Raw genomic sequence first — 12,852 nt, 5'->3', positions numbered from 1 at the left:
TCTTCAAGTCGAATTAGAAACTTATTTACTAATAAGAGATAAACGCCCGACCGACCTCTTTGTGCCTCCGTTATTCAGACGCCCTTGAATTTTTTTTTGTCCAGCAGCGATCATCTTAATGTCACCGGTCTTTTTTTACTTGTTAGCTCGTTAGGAGAAAAATCGGCGATTCTCGGCGGGTGCCCTCGGCCCGGCCGCGGCCGGCTCGGCCTCAGGCCGCACGCGTGCCCGCCGCGCCGGCACCCACGTTCGCCAGCGACACGCGCGCGATAGGCACGGCCCTGCCTATTGACGTCCGCGGTAGGCGTGGCCTCGGTCGTGGCCGATAGAGGGATATATTTATCGCGCGCGCGGCTTTTCTCTCTCGCAACGCCGCGACACAACGTAACGCAGCTCGCGGGAGACGCAAGAAAGGAAGGAAGAACGAGGAGACTCACGACCCACCACCGCATTCGTTTGTACTCTCCTGCCCGCGTTCCGACCGTTCCGACAATGCGTACGTACTCGCGGCGCGGCAGCGTCGAGGTCGCGCGGTGCGCGAGAGCGGCTTCCTCGCGGCGCGGGGGATGACTTTGCTCCTCGTACTCGTCGCCTAACGGCGTGCGCGCGTTATCTGTGTTTATTATCTCTCACGCGACGCTGCGCTTTCCCCGAAAGGTGCGCGACAACGGCCGACAACGATCGCGGCATCGCGAAGGTGAGATCGGAGGAAGGCCGGTGAGAAGAGGATCGAGCGGCTGACAGCGGAGACAGAAAAGAGAGAGAAAGAGAGAGCGCGGACGGACCGACCGATAGAGCGAGCCCGTTAGCAGTGTGCGAGTAGTACGTGCGAGCGACGTGCGCGGCCGCCGTCGATCGTCGGGCGGCCGCGAGTGTCGAGCGCCGAGCGCCAGTGTTCGTCCGTCGCCGTCGTCAGTGTGGTGCTTGGTGCTGGTGCGGTGCGGTGCGGCGCGGCTCGAGTGTCGACAGACCGCGATTCCGGAGTCGTCATCGTCGCCGTCTCTAACGACACAGCCGTCTCGCGGTGCCGACGATCGCGCGCCCTCGGGACTCGGGACTCGGGACCAGAGCGACGTCGGGTCGGGGACCCGACTGACCCGAGAGCTCCAGAAGCAGGCGAGCCTCCGAGCGGAGCGCGAGAATGGCGGGCAACGGCGTCCCGGTCCTCCTCATCACCGCGAACGTCGGCAGCATCTTCGAAGAGGTACGTGCGTGTGCAATGTGCGTCGTCGACGTCACTCGTGCCCCCCGGGCGGCCCGGGCCCCGATGATACCCCGCGACCGGTGCGAGGACTGCGAGGCTCCGAACTCCGAGGCGCGGCTGGCCGACAGCCAGCCGATCGATCGATCGCGCGCGCTCTCGTCGATTTCGTGCGATTATTTATCCACGCGATACACGACCTACTTGCCGCCGGGCGTTGCGTCGCGTCGCGTCGCGTCGCGTCGCCTCCGTTCTCCTCTCCTCTCGCGCCTTACCTGCCGGATGCCGCGCGCTGGTCGGCGCGGATTTTTCGTATATTCGTGTGTACGCGCAACACGGATCGTACTCGCACACGTGCCGGGCGATCGGCTTCTCGTTTTAGGTAGTTCAACTCGGTTGAGAAAGTCGGTCCGCGGCGACATTTAAAGACCCCGCTCCGTTCGATCCCGTCGCGTACTCTCCCGGCCTCACCAAAATTCTCATCTTTCTCCTCTCTCTCGCCCTCGCCCCGTCCACGTGTTTTAATTATGCGGCGTATATCATTTCGACACGAGCATCGCGTTCGTTAGCCCCCTCGACGTGGTAAATCTGCCGTGATCCGTGACGTTTCGTACTCGCCGAAAGTTCGCGTGTAAACCACAGAATGCGACCTTGATGCTCCCGACATTTAGAAGTTTTGGAATTTCGATGTCATCATTTCAACGTTTATCCACCTGGATCCAAAATATATTATATAATTCTATACATAACAGCAAATTCTTGACGTCAATGGGGGGGGGGGGTGTTTTGGGGCAAAATTATTCGGTTCGATATTTTTCTTACAATTAGTATCACGCTTAACTTTTACTTTTACTCCAAGATCAACAACGAGAATATAGTAAAACTTCTGATCCCATTTTTACTTTTTAAAAATTTCTTGTATTTTTTTCTAGATTTTTAAAACAGATCCAATAAAATTGATTTTTTTTTATTTGAAAGTGGAGTGTTCTGTTATTAAAACACTCGTTTAACTTTTACTCCAAGCTCGACGACGAGAACGTAAAACTTCTGATCTCATTTTTACTTTTTTTTTTTATTTTTTGTTTTTTTTGCCCTAGATTTTTAAAACAGATCCAGCAATATTGGTTTTTTTTATTTCAAAGCGAGTGTTTTAAATACCAAAATACCCCCCCAGGAATCGCCGGTGATCCTACATATACCTATGCTCCAAAATATCGTAACACGTAGCGTGATACTCGAACCTGAAATCATTCATCAGTTTCTTTCTGAGGATTTTTATTAGAAAGCTCTTTGTTTCTAAGGGCAAGAAATTTCGGAACAGTTTTCGGGCACGCTTCTTACCTCTGCTATTTTCTCGTCGTTGGCACTTCCACGCGTTTGACAAACGTAAATGTATACGTATTTTATGATAATTTCTGTCGTAAGATCAACGATAATGCGGTATCGCGAGACGAATCGTCGCGTCGGTGGGATGACGTAACTCGAGAAGAAATTTTCGAGATATAGGTTTACAAGCTTTCCCTTGTCCTCCGTCGATTCGAGAAGCATCGAACGAAACGTCGCGTCGTTCCCTTTCGCGTTTTTCCCAACGGGATCTTTTCGCGACGAGACGTCGAGACGACGAAAGAGGAGTTCTCGTTGAACGATCGATTGAGAGATTCGCCCCTCAAAGCACTTTCTAGCGCTCTTCGCATTCCCGGTATCGATTTTCCGGCCTGTCAAGAAGAAAATTCATGTAAATAACTTTTAACGCGACGTAAGCGCGAATTATGTTCGGCACAACGGAAACAGAATATCTGGCAATAACAGTATAGGCCGCGATAATCTTTGGACGCCGGACGCCGCCGGCATCGCGGACGGAAGGGTTGGTGGGGAACAACGCGTGGCCCGATATCGAATCTCGCGTATACGCTTGTTGATACTTCCCTCGGTTGATACCAGCCAATTTTCTCGTGCCAGCATCAACGAGATGCGGGTCCGCTTCAGCGGGACACGCTCGCGTGGGCTCTCCGTTACCGCGATCGATTATCGTATCGTCATTTGCGCGAAACGGGAAGAAAAGAACTCTCCCGACGGCGGCGGCGCCGGGAGTTTTTTGTCGTCGCATCTCGTGGGGGTTGGTGGTGCGCCGCCAATGTGTGTCCTTGCGCGTGACGTTAACGATATCTATTAATATATCCGCGCGCCCTCGAACATCTCATTAAGCTTTTCTTTAAAGTGCACCAAGTATGAAGGATTTCATAGATTAATACGAGCGATTCTCTCCTTGCAGCCTAGTGTCATGCTGAAGATATGGACGGAAGAGTTTTTATCCGTAAGTACCATCCCCGTGCGCGGCTTTTTAACGCCGCGCCGCGCGCCGGTACCCTTCGACGCGCCGCGCCGGCCTGTTTGTTTTACGAGCGGATTCCTTTTTCAGACCATATCGAGGCTGGATCCGAAATTTATAGCGCTGCACTGCCAAGAAGTAGGTGGAAAGAATTACGAGCAGAGCATGAGGCACGTGGAGGACTTTGTTAGGTAAATGTCACGTTCTTCATCCCAGGTTCGACTCGCGTCCGACTTTTCTCTCCGCGATATAGAAATGAAAACACAGGTGTACCCGTTATTGTTGTCACTTTCAATGAAACACGCAACAAATTTTCATACGCGGCATGATAAGTCACGCTGTGTGTAGAACGAACCTTTCGTAGATTCCGAAGGCATCATGTTATAATCTTATTATTGATGCTTCTTGGAAGGTTTCCAAGAGCTATAATATTTGGCTATAATTAAATTATTAAGATAAGATCCTGTACGCAACTCGCCTGATGTTGTTTTTGCAAAATATTTCGATCTGTATCTATAACGTTTTAACTTCTGATCTTTATCATTGTATTATATCTAAACCTTTTATAAATATACCAAAACAGATAGCTTTCTCTTTCCACATATATGATATTGAATATGATTTAACGCATAACTGGTAGAAAGGAATAAAAATAGACGCATCACGCGTGGCTCTATAGCTGAGTGAGCCACTTCAAAAGATAATTGCTGATTGTATGATGATGATATTGACAGGGGAGAAATTCATATATTTTTTTTTAAAAAAAAAAAAAGGGTTGTTTGAAAAATTATTTATAAGAGATTTCCATCTAAGTGCTTTTCCACTGTATAACTTAACGCGACACGAAACTTGTTATATTTACAGATTACTCATGTCGTCGGAGGAGTTAAGGTTGTTTGACAAAATTAGGGTATTCCTTGACGAGGATTATTCATCCGCTGAACATTTCACAGTGAGTTGTGGGATATACTTTCTAGCGAATGTTCGATTACTTTAAACGAAGCAATATTTATTATCAAGATTCTTTTGTAGGCTCTAGGGAATTTCTACTTCGTGCACGAGTCCTTAAGTGATGTTTTATTGTGGGATTTTAATGGTACGTTACACGTTAACTTTATGAGGGATAGCTCTCAAGAAATATGTGCAACATTGTTTAAATTATTATGCAATTTTTTTTTTAGAGTGTACTTTTGTACCCGTAAGTGGAAAAGAAGTCCATTCGGGCAACATAGAAGCGGTTACTACCAAAGAGAAAGCTAAGTTTCCTCAAGAATTCTTCCCAGAATGCAAATGGTCCAGAAAGGGTTTTCTGCGTACCCGATGGAGTATTAGTGGAACAGTTTTTGATCTCATAAACATACATTTATTTCATGACGCGAGCAATTTTATTGCTATGGAGACGGTAAGAAATTTTTACGACTGTCATCTCATACACATTAACGTATGTTTGTGTGTTGCTTTATTTTTCTGTTTATCTTATTTTAACAATTTTTTTACAGTTTCCATCGGTATACAGTAAAACGCGCAGAAGAGCACTCGAGCACACATTAGATAGATTTCATAATGACAAGTATCCGAATGCGCCGTATTTTTTATTTGGTGACTTTAATTTTAGGACAGATACAGCAAGTGTAATAAAGGTAAGAATCGTCAGCAGTCAATGATAAGATTTCGATAAAAAGCAAGGAAGTAATTAGAGACAAATATATGAGAAACTCTTGAGATTATATTAAATTTTTGCAAATAAATTGGTATATTATTGTTAAAAGCAACTATATTCAGCAATACAAGCTTTAGCGATGCTTTTTACTTTGTGTATTATATAAATATATATTATTACATATCAATGAAATGAATATATATTAAAGTCCAACGTATTACAGCATTTTAATTTGTCTTTAATAGAAACTGACAGAAGATACTCAAGAAAGGAAGTTATCAAATAAGGGAAATATTTCGAAATTGCAATTTCACAATAGAGACGACGATCTCATATTAACGTTAGGCAAAAAGGAATTTTCTCACTACGAACATCAGAATGTTTTCATGAAAAATGGCGGTGAATGGGTAAGTTATACGTCTCATTTATGCATATATGTACATAATACGATATCCATATTCAATCGATAGATAAGAATGCCAATAATGAAATTTATTAATATTTATGCAGTTACGCGAGTATGATAAAGAACTAGGAGACTTTGAAGGAAGGTTGTTCGAGTTTCCGATCAGCTTCGTACCAAGTTACCCGTTTCAAGAGGATATTAACGAGCCTGTAAATTACATGCAAACAAGAGTGCCAGCTTGGTGCGATCGGGTTTTATTGAGCCCCACTGCGAAAACGCTAGTCCAAGACGTACGTACTTCTGTGGAATTTATATTCGCGATCGATACAAAAACAATTCTAAAATTGAATTGTAGAATTTGTTAGTCTAATGTAACTTTTGTGTTCTTTTGTAACAGATTGATGATTCTGAGGCAGTGGAATACGGTATAATCGGCTCGACTACGTGTATGGGTGATCACAAGGTAAGATTAAAAGTTTTCCAATCAGCATCTTTCTCTTACGTTTATGAAACGATACTGCGTCATTTTTTTTTTACTTATTATGCTGGAAACATATACTTACACGCTGCCTAGTTCTTATTCTGATAAACCATTCTTTCAATTATTATGGTGCAGCCTGTTTTTCTGGAGTTTCGAATGAATCTTTAAGCACTAAGGTACCTATCTATGAACTGTCTGTCTGTTCTTATCTGAAATCCCCTACATCTCTTTCACGTCTCTTGATTCTGTTAGTACTCCGTTATCTCGACAATAAACATATAGGGGCTTGTTTAATGTAGCACCTCCACACACGTAGTATCCCGAAGTATTTTACTTCTACATTATTTTGAAACTCTGTTCTCTTACTCTCATCATTCTTATCAGCTTCACTATCGTTATCATAGAACAATATATTGTACTTTTTCAATCTAATTATCAATACGCATTGTAACGCCTCTTGTATTTTTCTTTCTAATGCTGAACAACATTTCATTACATTATACACAATACATAAATATTTTGGTTACGCAACGACAATATTTGTTGCTACATGATAATGTAATAAAAAGCGGTAATAACAGTGTTAAAAGCTGATGATTTTTAATTTTGCGAACATTATGTTACAGAAAATGAATATTGATATACACAAAATAGGCTGTGTTATTAATTAATTGTATCTATTATATAATTTATTATTTTGCAATATATTAGACTTAATTATTAATTATTATGTAATCTACAAGCAATGTTATAATATATAAACACAATATTACAGACATTGGTAGAATTGTGTAGAGAGATATAAAACTTTAAATATCTAAAAAAAATATTATAATTTTTATACTTGGAAAAAATAATTGTTTGTATGATTATTACGACACTTCAAAATGTGATTCTTTAAAGTTTTGCGCGTATGTTTGATAATTGTCCCATCGACAAAGTCAACAGATTGAAAAGTACATTACTGTGGTATGTCATTATCCCTTTGAATGAAGACAGAACGTTAGTTTGAGACCGTCTACCTCTCCCATAGAATCCTACAATACAATTCACATATCACCCTTCATATATCGTTTTATCTTCTCGCCATGACGCACGATAATACATAAAGGTTCGTTACCTTTTTTTTTGCCATTTACAGCCAGTCTACTTGAAGGCTAATCTCATCTCGGACGCAGGTATGATAGGCTGCTGCTACTTGCCAATTGCACCTGAGTTTTGCTTCCGAGTGCCCAACAGTTACCTGGAGTTGTTGTCCATGTTGCCTGATTGTAATAGTTACGCTAACGCGCGCGTTATTGACCGTTCGTCTAATCTGTTGCACGCAATACCTGTTAAGCATGATCCTTACACGCCAGATAGTATGGACAGTCCGAGTCCGAACGCGCTGACGGCCTCCGGAGAGGTCCCAGATCCATTTATCGATCACATCGGCAGTGACAACGCGACGTCGATACCGCGGTCAACTCAAACGTCGAACGCGTCGAGGCGACACATTGACCGAGCCGTGTCGCCGGCTTTACTGAAGTCCAGATTAGAACTGATTGTGCAAAATAAGAACGAGGATTCGGATCTGGAAGTAGTTTCGGATATCAAGAGGAGTCCCAGCGAGTGCCATTTGCGTTCTTGGCCTGATGCCGACGATCAGCAGTGGTGCGTAAGGAAAAACAGATGCAACAGCGACGTGTCGTGGCAACGTTCTCACGTTTTAACGGAGGCTTGGATCCAGAGCAAGGGTCAGCAGGGCTACCATTCCTTCAGTAATTTTGCGAACCGATCTTCCTCGAATTCGAGTCCCCCGGACATCGTCGACGGTTTACCGCCCGATTTGATCATACCACGAATAGCTATAATAAATGCGAGTAACTTCGAGTCGAATGCGAGCTCAGTGTACTTCCACGATGACAGATTGAGTAATTATTCGGAAAACAAATTGAGCACATACTCGGATGGTCGGACGAAAACGCTGAGCGGCGAGGCTGTGAGTTCGGAAAAGTCGGATGAGATTTGCGACAAGACGGATGAAGAAGAGGGCAACAGATTGAGCCTGAGTACAGATAGAATAGTAAGAAAGGAGAGTAACGCATATTCGGAAGGCCACGAGTCGGTTTCGAGTAAAGACTTGTACTTCGAAGAGGATAATAAAAAATTTATTGAAGACGAATGCGATATGTGCAAGGAGACGAAATGTCAAATAATAGAAGCGCAAGCTCTCGTGAGAGACACATTTTACGTGAAGGACGTTATTCCCGATAGGACGAATGATAAATTGACCGTGGAACGGGACGTTCCGGATGAATCTTGTTTCAAAAATGTACAGCGCACCGAAATTCTGTTGGAAAATCCACCGAGTTCTCAAGCATTACGAAGAAGACGCGATAAAACTGACACGAATCCGAACAGAATAAACGTGGAAATCAACGATACGCCGTACCAGAGGACTGACACAGAGATAAAGCCTCAGACGTCCTCAAGTCCCCCTCAATATATTGAGGGACATCTTTTGGACCTCCTCAAGACGTCCTGGATGTGTCGAGGTCCTCGAGAATCACTTGAGAATCACTTGTACTATCTCAGAAATCAAGATTGCGACAGCCATGTGATAAAAGTATGCCCAGATATACAAGCGGTAAGTCACGACGCAGAGATTATAAATTGTGAGAGCAAGCCGTGCACCTCGAAAAACTCGACGAAAACCAATTCGACGCATAGCCAGGATAATATCAATATTAGTGATCACGCAGAAAACCTTAGAGTAAAATTAAAAGCTTACAGAACTACTAAACGGTACAAGATTAGAAAGAACAACATTAGCGGGAAGCGGACTAGGTGTAGAAAGTGTTGTTGTGTAATATCCTGAGGATTCGCTTTAGTCTGCACTTAGAGTTTGTGTATTATGTTCCTTGTTTATTTATCGTATTGTTGTATCCACGCTGAATCGAGAGCAGAGAAATATCGACGGCTTCTCCTATTGGAAAATATCGCGCGGATATGGCTCTTTGTCAAAGTGAGACTTCTCTGTTCTTGATTTGTCTCGGATGCAACAATTGCCGTCGCCGTGATAGCAATTGGGGGGGGGGGGTACACCCTTTTTTTCTACTTACATAAAGTATTCCTTTCATAAACTTTATTTCCTTGTCTTCGTGCTGTTTTCTCGATGTGCTAAGTAGTGATCAAGTTAGCGTTAGTCATCATCGCTTGGTGTACGACTATAATTTATTTTCACATGGTGTATATATTATTGTTTTTGTTGACAATGTGGCTAATTAATCGTGAATCCAATACGTTTCTTGATTTGTAGATTGTACGAATGGTCATTGAAGGAATCGCATATCGCGAAAAATAAGACATTTTGTGTATTTATTGCCGTTGACGTTCTAAAGTGACCTAAGCGTGACGTGAAAAGAGAAGGATACAATTTTAGTTATTAACGATTTCTCGCTTACGCCTCGCGTTCGGTCGTGAAATATGAATTTCGTACCCGACCTCGTGCATGTCGCGTGAAACATATATCGATGTGAAACGAAGTTCTGCATGTGCATGGCACTCCAAATGTTGATGTTCTACGCATATTTCTTAGGAAATACCCGAGTGATATACAAAACTGTTTCCTCCTGTTATAGTCGTACAATTTATAACTAGTATAACAACGTTACGTAATGTCACATTATTTAGAGCGTGTGCATATGAAAGTAGTGATATATAGTTACGTCGCTGTACAGTGTCAAACAATACGTACAGACTGATGAGATCGTTACCAGTATACGAGGCACTTTTGCGAGCAGTGCTACGTTATCCTATTATGCTATTTTTAAACATAAAGTCCATCGTGTGCCGAGATCCTTGATACGCATTAAAAGGTACTCGTTTTCAAGGAAATTATTACCTCGCAGTGTTCTTGTCCTTGATTATTATTATATGTCCTTACGTTGCATACTATATGTATATATATATAATTGTTACGAAATTTTATCTTAGATTTATAGATAACGTGTACATACATATATATATGAAAGATTTTATTTATTATGTAATCATATCTATCCTCTCGTAATTGAATAGTATTGCCGTTGTATCGTCTGTGCCGTTCTAATGTTTCGCGTACGTATCACTTTCGTTCCACGATGTGACGAGAAATAATTCACGGTAATATCGCAAAACTCCCTTTTCTTTTCTTTCCAGTAAATTTTCTTTCTAGTACGCGCGAACGTATTATCACTGTCATACGTACTGCGCCCTTGCCAAGAACAGATCTATTCGCTGGATTTTCTTTACGAGCGCGTGGACTAAGTGGACTCTACTGCCAAAGCTAAATTCGTTGTTAGCCCGTTAAGCGAGAAGATATTAATATATGTGACGGAGATATCGGTCGCGCGCGAGAGCGACAGTGACGGAGGTTGCTTCGTTCGTTTTTATTATTGTTACGTTGTCGCCGTAATTGATCGTCCGGGGAAAAGTTTCAGGAGAGCGTCAGCTACGAGCATCCGGCATTATGTACGAACGAACGTGCCATCGTAACAAGGTTTTAACTAACGGATGAGAAGTCATTAGACGCGTTGCGCGAGCTGGAACGGGCGTAAAGGGGATCCCTCGAAAGTTTCCCCCGACTTGGGGGAAGTTTGAGCTTAACTTGTGATGTTAGCGTGCATTACTCCATGTATGTACCTCGGTTCGTCGGTGCTTCACCCTGCGAGTCTTCGTTGACGAAGAACACATCGCCGAACATATATCGCGAACGAAATAGCAAAGTTTTTTTTTTGTAAGGATGACACATGATAGGCAGTTCGATAGATCGGCAATTTTGGTATTTGATTACAGTCGCGATCTGTTTCGCTCGAATTCTTGCCACGCGGGCGAGACATGGAGTAATGTCGTGACAATTGTGACTTAACGTTATACCTCTCCCCGTTCGCGCTGAAACGATGCCGAGAGGCGGATCTGCCCGTGGGATTTGTGCATACGACAATTGTCCGAGGATCCGTTATCAATCGTTTCCGATTTGCCATACTAGTTTTAAAACGACGAATCTGCGGCCGACGGAATCGAGCTCGGAGATTCCGACGCTGTTGTACTGCATTTTTGTTTTATTTTCTACCGCGTAGAATAGGCTGATTAGGATGTATCGCGAATTCCTTCCGTTCGAGTGTAAATAGTTCGTCGACGAGACGAGCCTATATATATAAAATATTTGTGCCCTATTTTATAAATATATATAAATTTATTTTTCATACACGTGAACGTGTGCTTTCTTTATTTGTTTCCTTCAGCTCTTCAGTTTCTTCCTAAATAAAAATGCGATCAAACCATAATTCTAAGTGTGACGTAGAGCCGTGCTGACCATCTTGCGCTCACGGCAATCGCGAAGAAAGAAAATTGCGAGAAAAAACTCTGTTGGCGGCCTTCAAAAATATAACGAATGACGCAACCTGCTCGTCCTTTTGTTTTTTTTTTCCGATATGTTCTTGTCAGAAATACATACGCGAGGTAGTCTGTACGGAAAATGTCTCGAACGTCAATGATTCAGAATCGCCACGAGCAAAATGCGGCAAAATACATTTGTCAATTATATTATTTATAGATTTACTATTATATATTATTTATTAATTCGTAGGAAATACGGGCCATTTGCGAAGTCTTGTCTCGAGATTAAATAAAGCGAATTTCCGTTTAGATTAGAGACCTGTAGAAAAACATGCTAACGTGTGTCTTATTGTGTGACGCGACCGCCTATACGTATACCTATTGCTATTGAATGGCGATTTTGCTGCACTTCCCTTTTATATCTCGGGGTTATACTTATCGATTATTGCTTCACACAGCGCGTGTGTATATTTTCATTTAATTTTCCGCTCCGCACGTTGCGCACTTCCAATAACCGCTGGCAACCGCAAATCTCAATCGTGGAGCGCAGTACGGCAGATCCGTGGAGAGGGAAAAAAAATTTGAGAGTATAAATAATAACATACTATTCTCTTACGTTGCACCCAGACCTTTCGACATTTTCTCTCAGAATGTGTCGTCACACTCACGTTTCACCACGTAAACGGTCGATAACTTTTTACAAAAATCCGTCCTATTTATACGTCTTTTTAAACTATTCAGCAATATAATCCTGCTTATTCTTCATCTTTCACGTATTACTTGCTTACATTTCTGTTGTTGTCGCAGTTATATCTTTCACGCTCTTTGATAATTTTCTCGTAATGTATAATCGCAATTTATAATGACAAAACGTCGCCGGTGTTGCGGCGGGTCGTGGCGCGATTGTTCGAGAAAAGTGACACGGTAAGGATCGTAACACAGGTGCGCTTTATTTCTGCGATCTGCGTTGCTGCGTCTCGAGTGCAGTGTCATTAACCACCTATCCTAACACATTCGGTATACGAGAAGCTCAGTGCGAAATACAAATACGATACGCGTCTTTGATGGACCGTCTTCGATACAGGTTTCTCGCATACCCGACCACTGTTCGTACACTTGGTGTTTTAATCATTGTTTGTTGCATTGAGGGAGATGTATCTGTATAGTTTCAATAATTTTTATTGTTCTTTTGTGTATCGTTCTTACGCGAAACGACAATAAGAATTATCTTCATGTGGCATTAAAATACGAGATCTAATTCCGGAATAATTTTATTGTCTCTTTCGGCAATAAAAAGAGATTCGTAAATTAACGTCAATTAACTCAAGAAACATGGAAATTATTCCGGTTTAAGTCGCTCGCGAATTTAATCCCGTCAAGTAGCATCGTAAAGCCTCAGTTCTTGATGTCAATT

At 42.7% G+C, this 12,852-nt stretch overlaps 1 protein-coding gene across 4 annotated transcripts in view; it reads left to right on the top strand.

Annotated features, from left to right (window-relative positions):
• Nucleotides 1-338: 338 nt before the first annotated feature.
• The window catches only part of LOC112459627, a 32,440-nt gene continuing 19,926 nt past the window's right edge, over nucleotides 339-12,852 (top strand). Inside the window, exons 1-12 of one of the 4 annotated variants that reach the window (XM_025023811.1) lie at nucleotides 341-1,204; nucleotides 3,474-3,515; nucleotides 3,621-3,721; nucleotides 4,395-4,482; nucleotides 4,563-4,626; nucleotides 4,712-4,932; nucleotides 5,030-5,170; nucleotides 5,436-5,597; nucleotides 5,701-5,886; nucleotides 5,994-6,059; nucleotides 7,219-8,706; nucleotides 9,379-12,732. In XM_025023811.1, the coding sequence (XP_024879579.1) occupies nucleotides 1,142-1,204; nucleotides 3,474-3,515; nucleotides 3,621-3,721; nucleotides 4,395-4,482; nucleotides 4,563-4,626; nucleotides 4,712-4,932; nucleotides 5,030-5,170; nucleotides 5,436-5,597; nucleotides 5,701-5,886; nucleotides 5,994-6,059; nucleotides 7,219-8,706; nucleotides 9,379-9,423 (2,667 nt within the window). In that variant the 5' untranslated portion in view covers nucleotides 341-1,141 and the 3' untranslated portion in view covers nucleotides 9,424-12,732. Of the gene's footprint in view, nucleotides 1,205-3,473; nucleotides 3,516-3,620; nucleotides 3,722-4,394; nucleotides 4,483-4,562; nucleotides 4,627-4,711; nucleotides 4,933-5,029; nucleotides 5,171-5,435; nucleotides 5,598-5,700; nucleotides 5,887-5,993; nucleotides 6,060-7,218; nucleotides 12,733-12,852 lie in introns of those variants that run through there. The other 3 variants (XM_025023810.1, XM_025023809.1, XM_025023812.1) reach the window with 3 other exon arrangements.

This window comes from Temnothorax curvispinosus, unplaced genomic scaffold (genome assembly GCF_003070985.1).
Source record: "Temnothorax curvispinosus isolate PA1 unplaced genomic scaffold, ASM307098v1 QBEX01010032.1, whole genome shotgun sequence".
NCBI classification, from domain to species: domain Eukaryota; kingdom Metazoa; phylum Arthropoda; class Insecta; order Hymenoptera; family Formicidae; genus Temnothorax; species Temnothorax curvispinosus.
The sequence above is the reverse complement of the archived record's forward strand: the minus strand, read 5'-3'. Positions and strand labels throughout refer to the sequence as shown.